Source organism: Dendrobates tinctorius, unplaced genomic scaffold (assembly GCF_039654945.1).
Source record: "Dendrobates tinctorius isolate UK_male_01 unplaced genomic scaffold, ASM3965494v1 ptg000005l, whole genome shotgun sequence".
NCBI classification, from domain to species: Eukaryota; Metazoa; Chordata; class Amphibia; order Anura; family Dendrobatidae; genus Dendrobates; species Dendrobates tinctorius.
In genome coordinates, this window is record NW_027361673.1 from 36,134,173 (window position 1) to 36,156,476 (window position 22,304).

Below are 22,304 nucleotides of genomic sequence, written 5' to 3' on the forward strand. Positions count from 1 at the left end.
ATGGCAGCAGCAATAGAGGCAGTGCCATTTGCCCAGTTTCACCTCAGGGTCCTTCAGCTAGCCATACTCAGATCTTGGGACAGGAACCCCTTCTCCCTCGACAGGGAGTTCAGGTTGACGTCATCAACCAGGAGGTCCCTGCATTGGTGGCTCAAACCAACCTCGCTTACACGAGGGAAGCCATTCCTCTCAGGACAATGGAAGATCCTGACTACCGATGCAACACTGACAGGCTGGGGGGCGGTACACCTACATCACAGGGCACAGGGCAAGTGGTCACCGAGGGAAGTGACATTGCCCATCAATGTTCTGGAAATCAGGGCCATTCTCTTGGCACTGAGAGCCTTTCATCACTTGCTTGCAGCCTCGCACATACGGATACAGTCGGACAATGCCACGGCTGTGGCATACGTGAATCACCAAGGCGGGACCCGCAGCGCCCAGGCGATGAGAGAAGTGGCTCATATCCTCCGCTGGGCGGAAGACACAAGGTCGGTACTTTCTGCGGTACACATTCCGGGTGAAGAAAACTGGGAAGCCGACTTCCTCAGCAGGCAAGGAATGGACTCGGGGGAGTGGTCTCTCCATCCCGAGATTTTTTACCAGATCTGTCAACGATGGGGAACCCCGGATGTGGACCTAATGGCATCCCATCTCAATGCCAAGGTTCCCAATTTCATGGCCAGGACACACGACCCGCGGTCGCTCGGAGCGGATGCCCTGGTCCAGGACTGGTCCCAGTTCCGACTCCTGTACATTTTTCCACCCCTCCCCCTAATAGCCAGGGTCGTGAGGAAGGTCAAGCAAGAGGGAGTTCCGACCATCCTCATCGCGCCAGACTGGCCCAGATGTACTTGGTACGCCGACATCGTCCAACTTACGGCAGACGCCCCCTGGCGTCTACCCGACCGCCACGACCTTCTGTCTCAAGGTCCGTTCTTCCACCAGAATTCAGGGGCCCTCAATTTGACGGCATGGCCCTTGAAACCTGGATTCTAACCCAGGCAGGTTTTTCACCGGCAGTCATTGCAACTATGATCAGGGCAAGGAAGCCTGCCTCCGCCAAGCTCTATTATCGTACCTGGAGAGCCTTCTTTTCTTGGTGCGAATCTCATGGACAAGTCCCACTCCCTTATTACCTCCCAAAGGTATTAGGTTTTCTTCAATCGGGCCTAGATGCCAAGCTATCCTTAAGTTCGCTTAAGAGTCAGGTGTCGGCGCTTTCAGTCCTTTTTCAAAAGCGCATTGCTATTAAACCGCAAGTAAGGACTTTCATCCAGGGAGTTTCCCGATTGGTTCCTCCCTACAAACGTCCGATGGATACGTGGGACCTCAATCTGGTCCTGACAGCATTGCAAGCTCCACCCTTCGAACCTCTTAGAGAAGTTCCACTCTCCATTCTGTCTCAGAGTGGTTTTTCTAGTGGCTATCACCTCGTTACGCAGAGTGTCGGAATTGTCAGCACTTTCCTGCAGACGACCTTTCCTAGCCTTTCACCAGGACAAGGTGGTTCTCCGCACGGTACCATCCTTCCTTCCGAAGGTTGTGTCCAACTTTCACCTTAACGAAGAGATTTCACTGCCTTCCCTTTGCCCGGTTCCGGTCCATAGAGTGGAGAAGGCTCTGCATACGCTTGACCTAGTCAGGGCATTGCGGATTTACGTGTCCAGGACTGCACCTTTCCGGAAATCCGATTCCCTCTTCATTCTTACGGAAGGTAGTCGCAAGGGGTTGCCTGCTTCCAAGGCTACCCTTGCCAGGTGGATCAAGTCCACCATACATGAGGCCTACCGACTTAACAGTTCCCCTCTTCCGGCCGGTATCACGGCACACTCTACACGGGCAGTAGGGGCCTCCTGGGCCATTCGGCATCAGGCTTCGGCACAACAAGTGTGCAAGGCGGCCACTTGGACTAGCCTACACACGTTTACGAAACACTACAGTGTTCATACCCAGTCCTCAGCGGATGCGAGCCTGGGTAGACTGGTTCTGCAGGCGGCAGTACCCCAAGTCTAGGGGACTGTCAGCACAATATTCGTCCACTGCTTCCCACCCAGGGACTGCTTTGGGACGTCCCAAGGTTCTGTGTCCCCCAATTAGGCGACAGAGTAAAGGAGATTTTTGTGTACTCACCGTAAAATCTCTTTCTCTTAGCCTTTAATTGGGGGACACAGCTCCCACCCTGTTGCCCTTGCGGGCCGTTGTTTCCTGTTGAGTTCTCATATTGTTCTTGAGCTCGTACATAGTAGCCTTCTTACAGGCATGGTTATGTTATTTGGTTACGTTCCTCCTTATGCTTTGGCACAAAACTGGAGAAGGCTGACGCCGTCTAGGGGTGTATACTGCAGAGGAGGAGCCAAAGTTAATCTTTTTCAGATTATGCATAGTGTCGCCTCCTAGTGGACAGCAGCATAACACCCAAGGTTCTGTGTCCCCCAATTAAAGGCTAAGAGAGATTTTACGGTGAGTACACAAAAATCTCCTTTTTATTTAAATCACTTAAAAATTCATTTAATAAAATATCACCCCCTGACCAAATGAAAAAAATATCGTCGATAAAGCGACGCCAGAGCACCAAATTCGCCCATAATTCCCCATCCATATAAATGGTCTCGAGTTCCCATTTTCCCATATAAAGGTTGGCATAGCTAGGGGCAAATCTTGTGCCCATAGCTGTGCCCCATTTCTGGGAGTAGTAGTTCACCCCAAATTTAAAATAATTGTGCGTTAGGATGAATTCGATACAATCCAGAATAAATTCTCTCTGTTCCTTGGGTATCGCACTATCCTTTGCCAAGAAAAACTCAGCTGATTCACACCCTTTTTTGTTTTGTATCACAGTGTATAATGAAGTGATATCCAGGGTCCCCATAATGTAGTGGTCCTGCCACACCACATTTTTTAAAAGTTTCAGAATATGGGTACTGTCCTTTAAATACATAGGGAGAGTGGGAATCAATTTTTGTAAATGACAGTCCACATATTTCGATAAATTGGATGTGAGACCCCCTATGGCTGATATGATACGTCTTCCCGGTGGGTTAGTTGGGTTCTTATGCACCTTTGGTAAGTAATAGAAATATGGAACCCTTGGAAATGGGGTGTTAATAAAATCCCTCTCCTGCTTATTTAGAAAGCCTTTTTCAAAGCCACTTCTTATAAGCTCACCCATTTCTTTAATGTAGGAATCTGAAGGGTCATTTCCCATTAGTCGATATGTCCGTGTATCTCCTAAAATCCGCAAGGCTTCATTTTGATAATCTATCGTGTTCAAAATCACGATACCACCCCCCTTATCGGCATGCCTAATAGTGATGTTTTTGTTATTCTGTATTTGTCTAATGGCCTTCTCTTCTTCCTTTGACAGATTGTGCTTAAATTTGTTGCACCTCCTGTTTGAAACCTTCCTAATATCTTGTATAACATTATTCTGAAAGGCATCAAATGCCTCAGAATACTCCTGAATAGGATTAAAATTGGATTTTTTTCTTAATCCAGTATGTATGTATGCATTTGCTGTAGTTGGTTGATCTACCGAATCAGTACCGGATAGTCTTTTTTTAATGTAATATTTTTTTATGGCCAATTTTCTCATAAACATTTTAATACCAACAAATGCCTGAAATTTATTGAATCCTACACTAGGAGCATATTTTTCAAATCTCATTATCCCCAAGTGTATGATCACTGAGATTAAAATTTTTTTGTTGATGAGGAGCAGGAAGAGTTATTTGCGATGATGGTAGTTTATTCTTTTTTTTGGTAGATTTCCCGCCCCTACAACCTCTTTTGCGCGGTTTTTTTGGGCCAACTGAAAAAACGGAAGATGGCTTTGCTTCGTTTTCAGCTGTGCCCTCTTAGGATCTTTGATACATGTAGCACTATTGCTATTTGTCTTTTTCATTAAAGGCGATTGGTAAATCTGCTCTTGACCGAAACTTGAAGCAACCATCTCCATATTCCCTAACGTTGAAAACATATTATGTGTGCTAACTGAAGGCAGCGGTGTAGAGTTAGCTGAGGGGTCTTTTACATTGTTCATATTTTCTATATTAGAATCCATACAGTTATTGTTCTCAACAATCGCACTATTCGTCGGTTGCTCAAAATTGGAAGTTAAGTGTATAGAAAATCTGTCACTTGAAGATAGAAAAGAATTCTCAACCCCCTGTGTCTCATCAAGAGTTACCAATAAACTGGGGGATTTAGATGGGGGGTTATGACTGTCTTTGTGCAGAATATTACCAGCAGTCATAAAATCCCTCCCGAATTTTCTACGTTTCCTTTCTATAATTTCTTTTTCCTTGGATTTTATCCTTTTTCTGATATTGTTAGATAAATGAATAATTTCTGGATGTAACTCATGAGGTTTTAAATCTTCAAAGAGTTTAGAGATTTCCTGGCGGATCGTCATCAAGCCAGTTTTTCTCTTCTCTATTATAAATGACACGGTGCGTTTAGAAAAATCCTCAAACATAGCGTCCCACTCCAATTTAGTATCTGGATCACCTATATCACCTGTTAAGGGCTTATAGACCACTAAACCTTGGGGTATGCAATTAAATGATAAATAGCTCTCCAATGTGGCTATTTCCCACAGATCTCTCATTTCTTTAATTAAGTATTGTTCCAAAGACTTTAGTTTTTTAATAATCAAATCAAGATCTTCTTTTGTAGAAACAATGGGTGAATCTTGTTGTGGTAAATGAAAGAATTTCTGTATATTATAGATCCTTTCCTTCCTATCTGACCACAAATTAGTCATTTTTAAAACCTCAAAAGGGTAAACAATATAAATAATAAATATATGAAAAAAAATGAAAAAAATAAACAAATAAATACACAGTAAATAAATGAAAAATAGATAAAAACCCAGCTGCCTGGCTGAAATAGTGGCAAATTATCATAAATAAAAAAATAATTTTTAACAACCAACGGCGCTGTGTGGGGGTATAACAGCTGCAAATTAACAGACTATGCCAACTATTTGTCTGGATGTTAAAACAATTAAAAATAAATCAGGAATTTGCGCTAGTAATACCCACATGAAACCACTCTCTCTAAAGAAAGCAAAATAAATGCCAAAGAATTTTGATACACGTCTATATGCAACAATAGTAGTGATACCCCTTAATAACTGTGGGGGTGTATTATAAATATATATCTCACTGTAAAAACTGTATGACAGTCTAAAGAATACAACCAGTCTCACTGCCCAATGTACATAAATGCGTCTGTCACCAGGGAGAAGACATCATACTGACCATCCAGGTTACTGTTCATACCATGGGCGATAATGGCAGTCTTGGGTTCAGCACATAGCAACTCCTCTCCTAATAGGCTTTGATGAATTCCAATGGTGGTATATTGCTCAGTCCAAAAAAAGCACAGTCCGAAAAAATGCAGGCTAATACTGGGTAAAATCCAAAAAGGTCACCTCTACTATAATCCCTATTGCAAAACCCTGACTGCAAAAAATTTAGTATGCTAGGGAGGTCAGGGGTGCCTGCCACGAGATCGGACCTGCCACCCTCCAGACAGAATCTTTTCCATATCTTTCGATAGATTGCGGATGTCACCGGTTTCCTACTGGCCTGTAGGGTGTATATGACCTGATCCGACAACCCCTTTGCCTTCAGGATGTCCCTCTCAGGATCCAAGCCGATAGGTGGAGTCTTGCTGGGGTCGGGTGGTGGATCGGGCCCTGGTGAATGATGTCCTTCCACAGGGGTAGTTCGACTGGATTTCCTACTGCCATGGCTCCTAGCAGGGAAAACCAGCTCCTCCTCGGCCTGTATGGAATGATCAACATCACTCTTGCGTGGTCCTTGTGTATCTTCCTGAGCACTGCTGGTATGAGAGCCAGTGGTGGGAACGCATAAGAGAGGTGTTCTCCCCAAATCTGGCTCAGGGCGTCTACGGCCTCCGGATGATCTGCCGGATTCAAGGAGTAGAATCTGGGGACCTTTGAGTTCTTTCGGCTTGCAAATAGATCTATACTGGGGGTCCCCCAACGCTGACAGAGATGGTTGAAGATTTCCCCGTTCAGTTCCCACTCCGTCGGGTGGATCTGTTGTCTGCTCAAGTAGTCTGCTACTTCGTTCTGGGAACCTTCTAAGTGTACTGCGGTCACTGAGCTGACCGTTCTGCCCAAGCGAATATTCTTCCCGCCAGGGCCTGCACTGGTTGATGTCTGGGTCCTCCTTGGTGCTTCAGGAATGCCACTGCCGTTACATTGTCGTATAATATGCGAACGTGACGATTCCTTAGTAACGCCTGGTTTCGCCGCAGCGCTTCCCAGACCGCGTAGAGCTCTCTGAAATTGGAGGATCTGGTCCTGATGACTACTGGCCATCTTCCCTGGAAGATCTTCCCTCCTATGTGGGCTCCCCATCCCCACGTACTGGCGTCTGTGGTGACTACCACGTATGGAGAGGTTGTCCATAGTACGCCCACCTGAAGGTTTCTGGGCTGTGTCCACCACCGTAAGGACTTCTTCACCCGTTCTGGCAGCCATAGGGGTTTGTCGAGCGACGTCTGCCTTCTGTCCCACTTTGCGAGGGTCTCCCTCTGTAATGATCTCAAGTGTAACTGCGCCCAACGGACACATGGGATGCAGGCTGTCATGAGGCCCAAAACTTCCATTGCATTTCTTATGGAGCCTTGCCTCTCCAACAGGTCTCCAACCCTGGCCTGAATAGATCTCTGCTTCCTCTCGGGTAGCCGGGATAGTCTGCTGGCCGAGTCTAGAAGGACTCCGAGAAATACTTTTTGTCTCTGGCCTGCGGTCCGACTTTGTCCAGTTGATCACCCAGCCGAGGGACTCCATTACGGTCGTTGCTCTGTTTCTGTCTCGAATGAGCGCTTCTTCTGATCTTGCCACCAGTAGGAAGTCATCTAGATATGGAATGATCACGACACCTTGATCCCTCAGGTAGGCCACCATCTCCACCACCAGCTTTGTAAAGATTCTGGGAGCTGAAGCTAACCCAAATGGAAGGCACTAGAAGTGGCAGGTCCGGGCTGGCAAACTGACCGCAAACCTTAGTAGCCTCTGGGATGAGGGATGGATAGGGACCTGATAGTATGTCTTCTTTAGGTCTAGGGTGCGCATGACTGCGTCCCTGTCTATTAGGAGTATTGCGGATCGGATTGATTCCATCCTGAATCTCTTGTACCTGACCCAGGCATTTAGTGGCTTCAGGTTTATGATGGTGCGGGCCTCGCCGGATGGTTTTGCGATCAAGAACAGAGAAGAGTAATGCCTTCTTCCTCTTTCCGTCGGGGGAACTGGTACTATCACTTTTGAGTTGACCATGTCCAGAAGATCCGTCCACATTGCGGAGTCCGCCTGGACAACGGTGGGGGCAATATATCTGTCGGGGGGAGGAGAGTAGAGCTCTATACTGTAGCCCTCTGCGATGGTTCTGAGGAGCCACTGATTTTGGGTGATACGGGACCAGTTTGCTGCGAAGTGGCAGTCTCCCCCCAATACCTATGGCGTCATTGCCTCCTAGATGTGGATGTTGACGTGAACAGGGAACCCTTGTTCCTCCCACCTTGGCTGTAAGAGCTCCTATATGAGTCTCTATTGGACCTAGCCTGACCCCTGAAGTCAGTCTGTCTCCTAGAGAAGGAGCCTCTCCAAAAGGACTGGGGCCACTTGGGTTTTTCCTCTGGGAACCCTTTATTTTTGTCGGACACTAGCTCTAGAATGTTATCTAGGGCTGGACCAAATACCCTCAGGCCCGAGAAGGGGATGGCGCATAGCTTTGTTTTAGAGGTGTTATCCCCCGATTAGGATTTAAGCCAGGCTGCTCTTCGGGCTGCATTAGATGGGGAGCTGTTTCTGGCTGCAAACCTCACTGACTCCGCCGACGTATCCGACAGGAACGCCGTGGCCGATTTCATAAGGGGAAGTGATGCTAGGATCTCTGATCTAGGGGTCTTGTTGGTTAGGTGCTCCTCCAACTGCCCCATCCACAAAAACATAGACCTGGCCACCGAGGTGGCTGCTATGTTGGCCCTAATATGAGCCGCCGACGATTCCCATGTTCTTTTTAACAAGACGTCCGCCTTCCTATCCATCGGGTCTCGGAGACTTGACGAGTCCTCAAATGGGATGGCCGTCTTCTTGGTAACCCTGGCTACTGGAACGTCTATTTTAGGGACTTCGTCCCATGCCCGTGTTTCCTCGGGATCAAAAGGCAGTCTATTCTTAAAGTCTCGGGAGAGTATCAACCTTCGTTCTGCCTCCTTCCACTCCTCCTGGACCATCTGTCTCTGAGCCACCAGTCCTCCAAACATTAAGTCCCGTCTGGACTGCGGTTTAGCGATTTCCTCCATTTGCATAGTATTTCTGACTGCCTGGACCAACTCGTCCATGTCCTCCAGTCTAAACAATTACTTCCTGCCCTGATCTTGTCTATCCCCCGGGATCTCGCCTTCTTCCTCCTGATCTGAATCACGGAAGTCGGACTCATCGCTAGGGCTTGCTTCCGAAAGTGGATCTGCTTCCCACCTTGGGCGTTTGCGGCTCGGCCCTGGGCTGGGGGACTGACGCCGTGCGAGGCTGGCTCTAGAGGCCTGGACTTCCTCTTTTATCAATGATCTCATCTCGGAAAGGAGGGATGGTTGTTCCTCGCCTATGACCCTTGAGGTACAAGGCCCGCATAGGGTCTTGTTATAGGTGTCTGGCAGCTTTACCCTGCATACAGGGCATCGGACCGACTTGGAGGTGGCTTTAGCCGGGTCCTTCACCCCAGAGGGGTAACAGTCTCAGTCCCGGGCTACAGAAATGGGTATGGGGAGGGTGGTCTGCGCCATGCGCACTTACCCCTCAAACTGCCGGAGCGTTTCCTTCCATCCTGCGTGAGATCTGTGCTTCCAGAGCGATGTGGGCCTCTGGGGCCCGCACTGGAATTCAAACCCAGCGTGAGACGTCACCGGACATGACGCACAAATTCTCGCGATAGGTCGCCTCCTTCCACTTCCTGCCCGGGCTGCACCTGTTCTCCTGCCGCCGGTGCCCACTCGGCCACCCGCCTGCGGGGAGCCGACCCCCGCCTGCTATGGCGGACTGCAGGAGCTGAAAGGCAGCCTCCTGTTCCTGCGCCGACCGCGCTGTCTTTCTGTCGGTGCCCGCTCGGCCAGCCGCCTACGGGAAGCCGACCATCGCCTGCTATGGCGGTGTATCCTGGACCCGAGAGCCTCCCACAGGGAGGAACGGCTCCCTCCAGGAGCGTCGTCCTGCTCCTGGCCTTTGGAGCAGAGGGACTCCCCCTCGGGGAGTTTCGGCCCCGGGACCTCTTTACAGGAGAAGGATTGGACTGGCCGCACGATCCCCTGAGCCCCTCCGGTAAGTTCACAGCGGTCTCTCGTGTGTCCCTCCATGCAGGGACAGGAAAAACACTGAGGGAAAGGGGGTGGGACATGACCTTTTAACCTCTCGTATGCTTTTCCTGTCCCTGTAAGGAGGAGGAGGACGTCCTCCATGGTGCTGTCAGGTGGACGTCCCGGAAATGGTTATTGCAGGCTGTAAGCTTTCATGAAGAGATGGGTTTTCAGGTTCCATCTGAAGGACTTAAATCCAATTTGCATAATAATTTGGAACTCTGTGTATTGTAGTCATGGATGCAGTCTTTAGGTTTGAATGATGGCTTTCAATCTAGTAAATATTGGCCTAATCACGTGCGGCATGTCCCGGGTTGCCCCATCAAATGGGCGGAATAATATTTCAGGTAGCGCACCTATTAGCTGGACTCTGTCCATTACCACTATTTAGTACCCACCATTTTAATATTAGCCACACCTCCTGTCGAGGCCACGCAGGTGAAACGTGCATTGAGGCACTTCCAGCATCTCCTCCTGTGTTCCGACGTGCATGTACATCTTGTCTCATGGTATTACAGCTAGTCATTTATTTACACTTGCCTATTGGTCAGGGGGGAGGAAGAAATCCAAATGACAACCAAAGGTCCAATATATAAAATTGCTTTATTTATAGCAGGGCAAGAAAGCAGTATCAAATGCTAAAACACCAGTAGTCATCCACAAACGTAGAAAGGGCACAATGGACCATGAATGCCCTGATTATATAGGGTGTCGGGATCAAAACACAATTCTAATGCAGGTGAACGTATTCATAGAATAATATATCTTAAAAGCTATGGAAATAGAATGAATACAAGCCAGCAAATATCCTAAATAGTATCAAATTGAACACATTATCACAATTAGAAATAATGTAATATCTGGCACAAACATCACCTGATGTGCCGGCAGACAGAGGATCCACGTGCCCGCCCCAACGCGCGTTTCAGAACACCTGACTCCACAGCCCTATGTGTACACGTTGCAAATTTTGTGCGGTTTTTCCTTGCAGATTTTCTAGATGAGCCTGAAGCAATCCTGATGCCAGCAAAGTGAATGAGAAACCTGCAGTTTCTTGCACACGTTGCTTATTTTTTACTTGATTTGATGCAGAAAATAATCTGTAGAATGTCAATTCTCTATGCGTTTTTGGTATGTGTTTTTCACCATTGACTTCACTCATCTGTCAAAAACGCAGGGCAAAAACGCAACATAATGCCATACGCGGAGCTCATCTGATGAATTGTCAGGACTGTTCTTTTAGCCATTTCTTGACTTTCTAAGCCTGAAGTGGTTAAAAGATGTTACAAAAGCCGAAGGATATGTACAGCAAGTAATTTTGACTGTGGTTTGCTACGTGTTCGTTGGGGCATACGTCCGAACCCTTTGCAAAATGGGATTCGGTTGGATGCGACAACTGGACCATAGACTATAATGCTGCACTCTGCCTTGCATCATTTTCGGGCGTATATGCCTACTTTTGGCGGACACCCAGGTTTATTAGACTGTCTGGGTGTCCTCTTCCAGTAAGAGTATACAGCTGAAAATGATGCACGACAGAGCGCACATTGATTGTCGCCATCATTACATTCTATGCACCTGTCGAGGCATACGCCCAAATCCCGTTTTGCAGGGAGTCTGGACGGAAGCCCCGACTGAATCAACGCATGGGTGACAAAGCACACTGGTATATATTATTTTATGGTATTTGTACAAAATGGTAAAATGGCATAGTCTACTACACTTCAGTGCAAGAAAATGCAAATCTAAGGGTCTACTGGCCGAGTAGAGGATGGACTGACACTCTTCTAGGTTTTGTTTCGTGAATGGAGCCTAATAAATTTGCCGTTTATATGGAGGGCTTTTCCTAACATACCTAGAGTAGGATCCAAACGTGATTGACATGATATATGTATGAAAATGTGCTATGAGGTGGTTTGCTTTTTGTTATATAATTTCATGCTCTCCATTGTTCTTTTTTCGTCTCCTGCCATTAGACGTAGTAGCCGTAGCTATTGACTGCGTTTTTTCTCTGTGTTGATACAGGAAATCAAGGCATTTCAGTCTGATGAATATCTCCACTTAATTGATGAAAAAGAAGCTCTCAGCTTAAAAGAAAAAGACAAGTCTCTCTACATATGTGATCCGTTTAGTGGTGCTGCTTTTAACCATCTCGAGAAGGTTTGTCATCTTCATGGGTGTCTCCTATTACACTCTTCTAATATTTTGTTCTTCGATGTGTATTACGATATTGTAAATCTGACCTATGACTCTAGTAACAGTTGTTGCTTCAGCTTGGTTGTAGAATAGTTGGACCCCAAGTTGTTATATTCTGCATGAAACATCAGAGATGTGTTCCCCGAGCTGAATACCCCGTCTTCAACATGGCAATGGCTGATATCACAATTTCATGCACAAGTCTTGACAAAGAATCCAGGGTAAGTGTTCTTTCAGCAGTTGTTATAAGACTATTGGTGACTTCTGTCCTGAAAGTTGGTTTATTTGCTTCCGAGATGCAAAATGAGACATTTTTTGTAAACTGACTTCATAAATATTTCCTGCCACATTGATGCTTTGGAATCTGTTACTCCCTCACCTAGCTGCGTCTGACATACTGTAATTTTCAGAATATTACATGTAGCATAGCCCATGTTTACATAGCAATGTCACTGGGTTACAGTCATACTGTTGTGCATGCTTTTTTGGTGTTTTAGGGTAGAAGAGGGGGGCTAAACATTTCACGTTTAGCTGTAGCACAATCCATAGTCCGCAAAGGAGACATTATGCCTCAACAGCATAAGCTGCACTAGTATTACATATGTTATAGTCAATGTGTGCAGAATGCCAAAGAGGCTGTAGGTGACAAGTCGGAGGCACTATTCACAGGGAGGAATTGTGTGGGCTTTTCCTGGACCCTGTTATGTACACTTATACACTCAAGGCCCAAACGTCTGTGTGCCTGGTATAATAGATCTGGTGGAGCTGCTGACGTGGCAGATTTAACTATTTGCAGACAGACTACAAAGGTATAAGACTAGTGAAGAAACCCAACATGACCAAAAATTAGCCAAGTAGGTATTTCATATTCAATGCAGTAAAATCTTCATGTTAGCAGGGTTTACCGCCTTTAAGCTAATAACAGTGCTGCATTTGTCTCTTTTCGTACTGATTCACAATATGCCCATTATTTAGCAAAAGTTTCCTGCATTTTTGCAAAAATCAGTAATTGGTGCAGCCTATTACAATTACCTGGGTCAAGAGACGTCTAGCAAATCCTGCCGGTATCCTACCCATAGACGCATGATTGAATTCCCTCACTTCCTCCTTCCTTCATGTGGTACAAATCCTACACATGCCCTGTGGGAAGAGTAGAAGGATCATTGCTGGAAAATCAGTAATCCAAATATGGGCAGGATGTTAGAAGAATAGTCTAGTTTGTAAAGCACTGAGCGCACAACATTTCTTTTGGTCCAGGTAATTATAATGTGTAGCAAAATTATATTAAATGACATGAAAGCATGAAGAATGCATCCTGGTCAATAGTACCTGGCTGCTAAACAGGAGCTCTGCGAATCTCTTAACTTCCTGCATCCCTGGGGCAGCTCTTGATGCCGAAGAGTAAGATTCGTGAGTCTTCCATGTAGCTGCCAGGTACCACTGACCAGGATGCTGGACAAATTAATCAGCTCATCGCTACTTATTTCACACGTCCAATTAATTGTCTGAGTTAAAGAGCTCATCCTCAATAATAGATTTTATGTAGAGGAGACGAAAAAGTGTCACCTGTTTGATAAGACATTTCTGTTTTTGTTTAGTTTCTCTTCTTTTAGAGGGGGGGTTGAGTTGTAACACTCAACCCCCCTCAACACTTTAAATGGCTTGCTTGCCAGGAACCCTTCAGAATTGCCTTATCATGGCTGCTGAGTACACATGAGTGGCCAATATATCTGCAAAGTATTCTCAATTTTTCCAGTTTTCTAGACCAGTAATGCAGTTCAAATGTCATATATTTAATGTTTCCATGCTATAGTGCTACAGAGTGCTACTTTATTTGTTGGTTATATTTGGAGATGGCTCTCTTAGTGAACACCTGTGCACACCTGTTTTTTGTTTAGGAAGGGACGGTCAGTGTATTGATATTTGAACCACTTTAAGGCAGGCCGCTTCATAGCTCTGACCTGGTTTTGTAAGCAATGCCTGTTTAGTTTAGAGATCAAAGGACTGCTGCAACATTCAGGTGACAAGAATAGCTTGAGATATCGCTCAGATGATGTGCTCTTCTAGTCACTTGACCACTGCAGCAGTCCTAATGAGGCAGGCATTGTTTCTGGAGCCACTGATGCAGACCTATGGGGTGGCCTGGATCCACAGGGCCACACTGTAAGGGGAGTATACCACAGTTTTTTTTGGTTTTGTTTTTTTTTTATTTTAATTGAACCCATGCCTGTAAAAAGAAAAAAAGACTGTCAGACAACCCGTTTTAAGGTAATTTTTCATATTCCTAATAAATTGCTCTGCTTATAGGAAGAAGTTCATCAGTGTGTGCAGTTGATGGGTGGTTGTGTCTACAGAGACCTTAATGTTTCAGTCAGTCACCTAATTGCTGGGGAGGTTGGCAGCAAAAAATATCTTGTAGCAGCCAGTCTAAAGAAGCCTATTCTTCTGCCTTCATGGGTAAAAGCCCTCTGGGAGAGATCACAGCAGAGGTAACCACCTATAAATGGCTATTCCATTCCTTATGTTTATTTTTTTTTGCTAACTTTTTGTTTTTGTCTGAAAGGATAATTAGCCACACAGATGTCGCCATGGAGGAATATTTATGTCCCATCTTCCTTGGCTGTACCATCTGTGTGACTGGATTAAGCAGTCTGGACAGAAAGGAGGTTCAAAGACTTTCTTCACTTCATGGAGGCCAATACACTGGCCAGCTCAAAATGAACGAGTCCACACATCTTATTGTGCATGAGGCCAAAGGTATGTTTGTTCTTAGTAGGAACCTTAGCTGATTAACCATTATTACTGTGTATGGCTAAAGGTACTGTCACACTAAGCGATATCACTAGCAATATCACTATAACTTGTGATGGTATAGCGATATTGCTAGCGATATCGCTGTGTCTGATACCTCCGACCGCTCCCCCGCTGGTTATCGCTGATCGCGCGAGAACGTCCAGGACCGCTTCTCGTCATCATCTTCCTGCGGCGCTTCCTGTGGAGAGACGAGAGTGGAGCCGGGCGGGAGGACACAGGATCGCCTAGTGGGACAGGTAAGTAGCGACCCCCGTCCCCAGCGATGTCGCTGGTGAGATCTGCCTGTGTGGCAGCTCACTAGCGACCACTTAGCGATGTACCAGCGATCCTGACCGCGTCATATCGCTGGTCGGGATCGCTGGTACATCGCTAAGTGTGACAGTACCTTTAGTGTCACACTCTCTTCTAAGATACTGACGTAGGAATGAATGTCTCCAATTTATAATGGCATCCCCTATACTCGCACTCGCTCTGCAGTCTCTTCAGCTCATGTCATACCGTAGCAGGTGTATGCAGGGCTCATGTCAAGATTTGCATCTCCCCAAATCATGCACATTATTTTTCACATCTTTTATAGGTACAATAGTTAGGATGATGTTATTGAATTTGGAGAGTTCGACTTGTTCCTGATTTTCTTATTTTTACTGCTTCTACGCTATCCAGGATTTACTCTCCCTGATAGAATAAATCTATGTAATTGGTTTCAAATCTGTAATACATAATTAGTTGATTATTTTTTTTTATTATTATTATTAAGGTCAGAAGTACGAGTGTGCCAGAAAATGGAATGTGCAGTGTGTCTCAATCCAGTGGTTCTTTGACAGTATTGAGCGGGGTTTTTGTCAGGATGAGAGCATGTATAAGATGGATCCTGTGTTCTCTTCAAAGACTATGCCAGAGACCTCCACCCCAACAAGTACCAACAAAATAGAAAGTAGGTAAACTGAAGATCCATTTTGTAATCATTCTGAATCTGATTTTCATCAGGTTTTGAGCTTTTTGCATGTTTTTGTCATCTGTTTTTCTGATTTATTTATTTTCATATAATGAGGTTTCCCAAGCTTTCCCTAGCCATCGGTGAAAATTTGACAACACATGTTTACTTACATCAAACATCTGTCTGCTATAATTCTGCATTTCAAATTCAAACTTGCCTTAACCTGACCCCGCTTCTTGTGCAAACGTTTTCCTTTGATTTAAAGCATACCTTAACTGTTTAATGAAAAACTTATAGTGGAGACTTAGTATAAATTATTTTCTAAATCGCTTTATTTGAGGTTTTTGCTGTTAACCTGCAGTACAGACCACTCTAAACTAGGCAGCATACTACTACTGCTGCAAATCTACTGCCTTCATTACCATGCGGAAGTGAGGATCATAGCATTTGACAGCAGTCACTCCTGCTCTGAAGACAATGGCCTAGCAGCAGGATCGAGGCCCTGCCTACTTTGGTGTAGCTACTAGCCCAGACCTCAAGTGGTGCATGCTGCAAGTTAACGGCTAAAACCTTGAAAAGAGTGATTCAGAAAAATAATTTCTTTATCGCCTTATTGGGGGACACAGATTACCATGGGTGTATGCTGCTGCTGCTGCTAGGAGGCTGACACTATGCAAAAAACAAGAAAATTGACTCCTCCCCGGCAGTATACACCCACCGACAGATACCAAGTACCCCAGTTTGTGCTTAGTGTCTGTAGGAGGCGGACCGGGATCTCCCCAGATCCGCATCTAACCATTTTCTTTTAGGTTTTTGTGTGTGTGTATTAATCTTTTCCCATTTATTTTCCAGATTCTACATCGGGAAACAGGGGGTAAATGTTCACCCTGCTTTCCCATATCATGCAGCTGAGCGAGCAGTGTGGTGTCGCCCACATCGCAACTCTCAGTACCGCAGGCAGGACTTTTTCCATATCACCATTCGGTGCTATGGGCGGACGACAGGTGGCCGGTCCTTGCCAAAACAACTCCTCATCCCTTTCCTAGGACAGGGCTGAGAGGAAGACTGTAGTCGCCATCGCTCCCAACAAAAGGATGCCGTCTTCTACGTGACACGGATAAGAGGACCTCTCCCAGCGGCCTGTCTGCTATGCATGCCCCTGCGGTCATCCTCTTCAGGGACGTCAGGTAAGACCCTAACGATCCCTTTAACCCCGTATGTCTTCACAAGCAGTGGTTTCAAACTTTGAATTTCCCGCCTCTACTCCCCCACTGCAGCCGCGCGCATCACATCGCAGCCACGCTCCGGTTATACTAGGATCAGGGGGAGAGGCACACAAGGTCTACTAGGACACAGGGTCCTTGTAAGCAGCGGTTCAACGCAAGCTCACCTTTTATTATCGGCGCCGCGGGCATCCGTACAAGAGCTCGGCGGGGAGGGAGACATGGTTTCACTTTCGCTTTCAGCGCGCTCCCTCCTCCCTGTTCGGAGCGCGCTCCCCTTTTCTCTGGGTGTGAATTTCCACTCTGGGCGCGCTTTTTCTCGCGCCCATTTCACACCAATCACAGCACTACTTTCTTTTTAAGGACATCAATCTCCATTTTTACCGCACCCCTCCTCTGCCATTGCCTAGTCTCGTCACGACGCCAAGTGCCGCCCACCGAGATCACAGCCAGCTTCCTCCTGCAATTTCACTGGCTTCCTGCGCTGCTTGGGGGACACGTCAGGGTCCAGCTCGTCAGAACTTCGGTAGGCTCGGCGCTTAATGGAAAAATTGTCTCTCCTCTGCAGCCCTTCTATTTAGTGCAGCCTTTAGTGCAGCCATAGTGCTCAACATACCTATGTTTAACCCTTCAGCGGCGCTATCTTTCAAGCCCACCGTTATCCACTACGCTTGTGCACGCTGTAAAAGAAAGTGGGCGTCAGGTCAGTCGTCTCCCCTCTGCCTGTCCTGCAGCCCTACAGCTATGTCGGCCTCTCAGGAGCACACCGATTCCCGGGATGAGGGCACTTCCCCTCTCCCAGAATGGGCCGTTGCAATGTTCCAGTCGGTCTCCGATCTGACTAAAGTCTCTCAGTCCCTGGTCCAGGTCCTAGAACGTTAGCCTCAGCTATCTACAGCCACCTGTGCACCGACCGCCTCTCAGGGTGAGTCGTCCGCACCTGACCGCGACCTTCAGAGGGACAGGCCGAGTAGGATTTCTAGGAAGCATGTCCTGTCTGACTCGTCTTCCAGTTCGCTAGGCCCGTCGGCTTCTCCCAGGTGTCCTTCTCCGTCTTCAGAGGACGACCCTAGGTCTGACAACAATCCCCAATCGGGATCTAGTTCAGAAGCAGATAATATATCTAAAACGTGGAATATGGTCGATAGTCTTCTTTCTGCCCTCTTCCAAACCTTGGAAATTAAGCAGGATGAACCTCCTCAGGAATGTTCTGTTCCTTTTAAACGAGCGAGGCCTCCATCCCGAACCCTTCCAAACCACAAGGAGTTCAATACTACTCTAACCAAACATTGGGAGCACCCTGAACAACGCTTTTCAGGCCGCAGGTACTTAGATGTCCTGTATCCCTTTGCTGTAGATCTGCTCACAAAATGGACCAAAGCCCCCGAGGTGGATCCTCCCGTCTTTCGTATAGCCTCTAAGACGGTTCTATCCCTTCCGGAAGGGGCATCGCTTAAGGATCCAACAGACAGGCAGATAGAATCTCTGGCTAAGTCTATTTTTGAGGCATCCGGCGCCTCTCTCTGTCCTATTTTCGCTTCCTCCTGGGTGTCAAAAGTCATTTTAGCTTGGGCAAAAACTCTTCGCAGAGGCATCTTAGCGCCAGCTCTCCAGGACGAGCTGACAGATCTAGCAGATCAAATTAATCATGCGGGTAAATACCTCTTAGCCGCCTCCTTGGATGCGGCTGAGTGCGTAGCAAGGGCTAACGGCAACATAGTAGCCGTACGCCGAGTCCTTTGGCTAAAGTCATGGAATGCAGGTACCACCTCCAAAAAGTCGCTTACCAATCTGCCTTTCCTTGGTTCCCGGCTATTTGGAGCCAAGCTAGATCAAATAATTTTGGATGCCACTGGTGGTAAGAGCACTTCTCTCCCTCAGTCTCGGCCAAAACGCTTTTTTAACAGAAAGGGTTTCTGGCCGTTTAGACCCTTTTCTGCCTTCTCGTCCACAGAAAAATCTACCCAGCAGGGTTCTCCTCCAAGTGGCGGGTCACCCCCACCTGGAAGTTTTTTTCCAGGGTGGGAGGCAGACTTTCCTTTTTCGCGGACACTTGGCTGTCTGTTGTCGACGATGCTTGGGTCAGGGAAATCATCGTATCCGGATACAAGATCGAATTTGCTCCCAGCCAAACAGACGTTTTTTCCTGTCTCGACCCCAAGACAGCGGTCCCACGATCCAGGATTCTTTCAAGCCGTCTCCTGCCTTCTTTCCGCCGGAGTGATTGTCCCCGTTCCCTCAGACGAACGGTTTTCAGGGTTCTACTCAAATTTTTTCGTAGTACTGAAAAAAGATGGGACCCTTCGACCAATCCTGGACCTCAAGTTGCTCAATCCAGGGCTGTGGAGTCGGTAAGCCAAACCTGCGACTCCGACTCCACGACTCCGACTCCGACTCCCACACATATTGCTTATATTTAAGTGAAAAATTTATTGTAGTACAATGTGAACCTCAGACATTTAATCATTTTTATGATCCAATAATCAAGATATTTATATAGAACAGAATATATATTGGTGTACTACCCGGTTTTCATTCTTTTTGGTACAGATACGATATGGATAGACAGATATGGATAAATGGATAGATAGAGCAGATTTCTAATCTGCTTTTGCTATTGAAAACATTATCTATGAGCTCAAAAACCTTTCAGGTGATGCAGTTTTTTAAAAAGATCAGCTTTTGCAGCTGAAAAACGTATCCTCAAAAAACACAGGAAAAACGCTGTGTGTGAATGTAGCCTTAGATCAGGAATATAACAGCCATTTATAGGACATTTCATAACTTTCCCAAACTCCTATGAAAAAATATTCAGCACATCCTGCATTGAATTACTGTACCCAATTTATTATATATTTTAGGAGTCGGTCCATTTTATACCGACTCCAACTCCGACTCCACCAAAATGAGCACCGACTCCGACTCCACGACTCCGACTCCACAGCCCTGGCTCAATCGCCATGTGAAGATTCTCCACTTCAAAATGGAGTCTCTTCGATCAGTGATAGCCTCAATGGAACCCGGAGAATTCCTCTGCTCTGTGGACATACGGGATGCTTATCTTCACATCCCTGTTTGTTTGCAACATCAGAAATATCTTCGGTTTGCGATTCAGGAAAATCACTATCAATTCACGGCTCTTCCCTTCGGCCTAGCCTCTACTCCCCGTGTTTTCACGAAGGTAATGGTGACGGTCATGGCCATCCTTCGATCCAGGGGGATTCTCATCATCCCTTATCTGGACGATCTCTTGTTCAAAGGCTCGTCCCGTCAAGACTGTCTCCTGAGTCTTCACATAACCCTGGATACCCTCGGCCATCTCGGATGGTTAGTCAACAAAGAAAAGTCTATTCTCAGACCCACTCAGGGTCTGACCTTCCTAGGCATGGAATTCGACACGAATCTGGCCCGGGTGTTTCTTCCGAGGGAAAAATTTGCGTCTCTGTCCAAAGAAATTCAAGCTCTCAAACGGCCGAAACCCATTCCCCTTCGGCTCTGCATGAAAGTTCTCGGGAAGATGGTGGCTTCCATGGAGGCAGTGCCTTTTGCACCGTTTCATCTTCGCCCCCTTCAGCTGTCCCTCCTCTCATCTTCGGACAAGACGACGTTGTTCTTAGACCGCCCCATTCTCCTCCCTCTCAGAGTGAGGCATTCCCTGACTTGGTTGGCAATGCCTACGTCAGTCCTCCAGGGGAGGTCCTTCCTCCCGCTCCAGTGGCAAGTCATTACCACCGATGCCAGCCTTCTAGGTTGGGGAGCGGTTTTCCATCAGAGAACGGCCCAAGGACGCTGGATTCCACAGGAAGCTCTGCTCCCTATTAATCTTCTCGAAATCAGAGCAATCTTCCTGGCCCTTCTTCGCTGGCAACCTCTTCTCGTCGGCAAGCCGGTCCGCATTCAGTCGGACAACGCCATGGCTGTGGAGTACATAAACCATCATGGTGGCACGCGCAGCATCCAAGTGATGTCAGAAGTGGCCAAGATACTGCGCTGGGCAGAACAGTACGTTCCAGCAATCTCCGCTGTTCTAATTCCAGGGGTGGAAAACTGGGCAGCCGACTTTGAGTCGCCAAAGCCTAGCGTCAGGCAAATGGTCTCTCCATTCCACTGTCTTCGATCAGATATTCCAGCGCTGGGGTTATCCGGATGTCGACCGCATGGCATCTCGGATGAACCACAAGGTTCCGCGTTTCGTAGCCAGGTCCAGGGACCCTCTATTCGTCGCTTGCGACGCCCTAGTTATTCCGTGGTCCCAGGTCCAACTCCCTTATCTGTTTCCACCTCTTGCCTTGATCCCAAGAGTGGTCAAGAAGATAAAATCGGAAGGCGTGCCAGTGTTTCTTGTGGCTCCAGACTGGCCAAGAAAGCCTTGGTATGCGGAACTGGTGAACATGCTCGCCGACGTCCCCTGGAGGCTTCCAGACCGTCCGGATCTTCTCTCGCAAGGCCCCCTTTACCACAAGACTTCTCGGTTTCTGAATTTAATGGCATGGCCGTTGAGGCCGCAACCTTAAGAGAATCAGGTTTTCTTCCAACCAGATGTTTCAGATGATGGTCAAAGCCAGGAAACCATCCTCTTCCCTCATCTACCATGGGCATTGGAAGGCCTTTTTCCGTTGGTGCGACGATAAGAGCCTTTCCAATGTTCTTTTCCATTCCGTCCATACTGAGTTTCTCCAGCCTGGCTTAGATTCGAGTCTGTCTCTCAGTACCCTCAAGAGCCAGGTTTCCGCTTTGTTTATCCTTTTTCAAAGGAAGCTCGCTTCTTTACCGCAGGTTAAGACATTTCTCCAAGGAGTCGCTCCTGTGGCTCCTCCTCATCATTCACCGATAGAACCGTGGGATCTCAATCTCGTTCCTAGCGCTCTCCAAAAAAAAAGCGCCGTTTGAGCCCATCCAGGACATTCCTTTGTCTTTTCTTTCATGGAAGGTAACCTTTCTGATTGCCATAACATCCATCAGAAGAGTTTCTGAATTAGCGGCCCTGTCATGTCGTTCTCCTTAGCTGGTACTCCATCAGGATAAAGTCGTCCTCAGGCCTGTTCCTTCATAGAATCATAGAATCATAGAATCGTAGAGTTGGAAGGGACCTCCTGGGCCATCTGGTCCAACCCCCTGCTCAAAGCAGGATTCGCTAAATCATCCCAGTCAGATGTCTGTCCAGCCTCTGTTTGAAGACTTCCATTGAAGGAGAACTCACCACTTCTCGTGGCAGCCTGTTCCACTCATTGATCACTCTAACTGTCAAAAAGTTTTTTCTAATATCTAATCTGTGTCTCCTCCCATTCAGTTTCATCCCATTGCTTCTAGTCTTTCCTTGTGCAAATGAGAATAAAGTTGATCCTTCTACAATGTGACAGCCCTTTAGATATTTGTAGACAGCTATTAAGTCTCCTCTCAGTCTTCTCTTTTGCAAACTAAACATTCCCAAATCCTGCAACCTTTCCTCATAAGACAGGGTTTGCAGACCGGTCACCATTCTGGTCGCTCTTTTCTGAACTTGCTCCAGTTTGTTGATGTCTTTTTTAAAATGTGGTGCCCAAAACTGGACACAATATTCCAGATGAGGTCTGACCAAAGAGGAGTAGAGGGAAATAATGACTTCACGTGATCTAGACTGTATGCTTCTGTTAATACATCCTAGAATTGCATTTGCCTTTTTTGCTGCTGCATCACACTGTTGACTCATATTCAGTCTGTGATCTATTAGTATACCCAAGTCTTTTTCACATGTGCTGTCA

The 22,304-nt window shown here is 46.8% G+C and overlaps 1 protein-coding gene across 2 annotated transcripts in view; it reads left to right on the forward strand.

Annotated features, from left to right (window-relative positions):
* TOPBP1 (DNA topoisomerase II binding protein 1) overlaps positions 1-22,304 on the forward strand; it is a 165,259-nt gene that overhangs the window by 35,557 nt on the left and 107,398 nt on the right. For both annotated transcript variants that reach the window (XM_073569494.1, XM_073569500.1), the window contains exons 3-7: positions 11,419-11,553; positions 11,667-11,810; positions 13,897-14,078; positions 14,153-14,346; positions 15,161-15,337. In XM_073569494.1, coding sequence (XP_073425595.1) covers positions 11,419-11,553; positions 11,667-11,810; positions 13,897-14,078; positions 14,153-14,346; positions 15,161-15,337 — 832 coding nt within the window. The remainder of the gene's footprint in view (positions 1-11,418; positions 11,554-11,666; positions 11,811-13,896; positions 14,079-14,152; positions 14,347-15,160; positions 15,338-22,304) is intronic.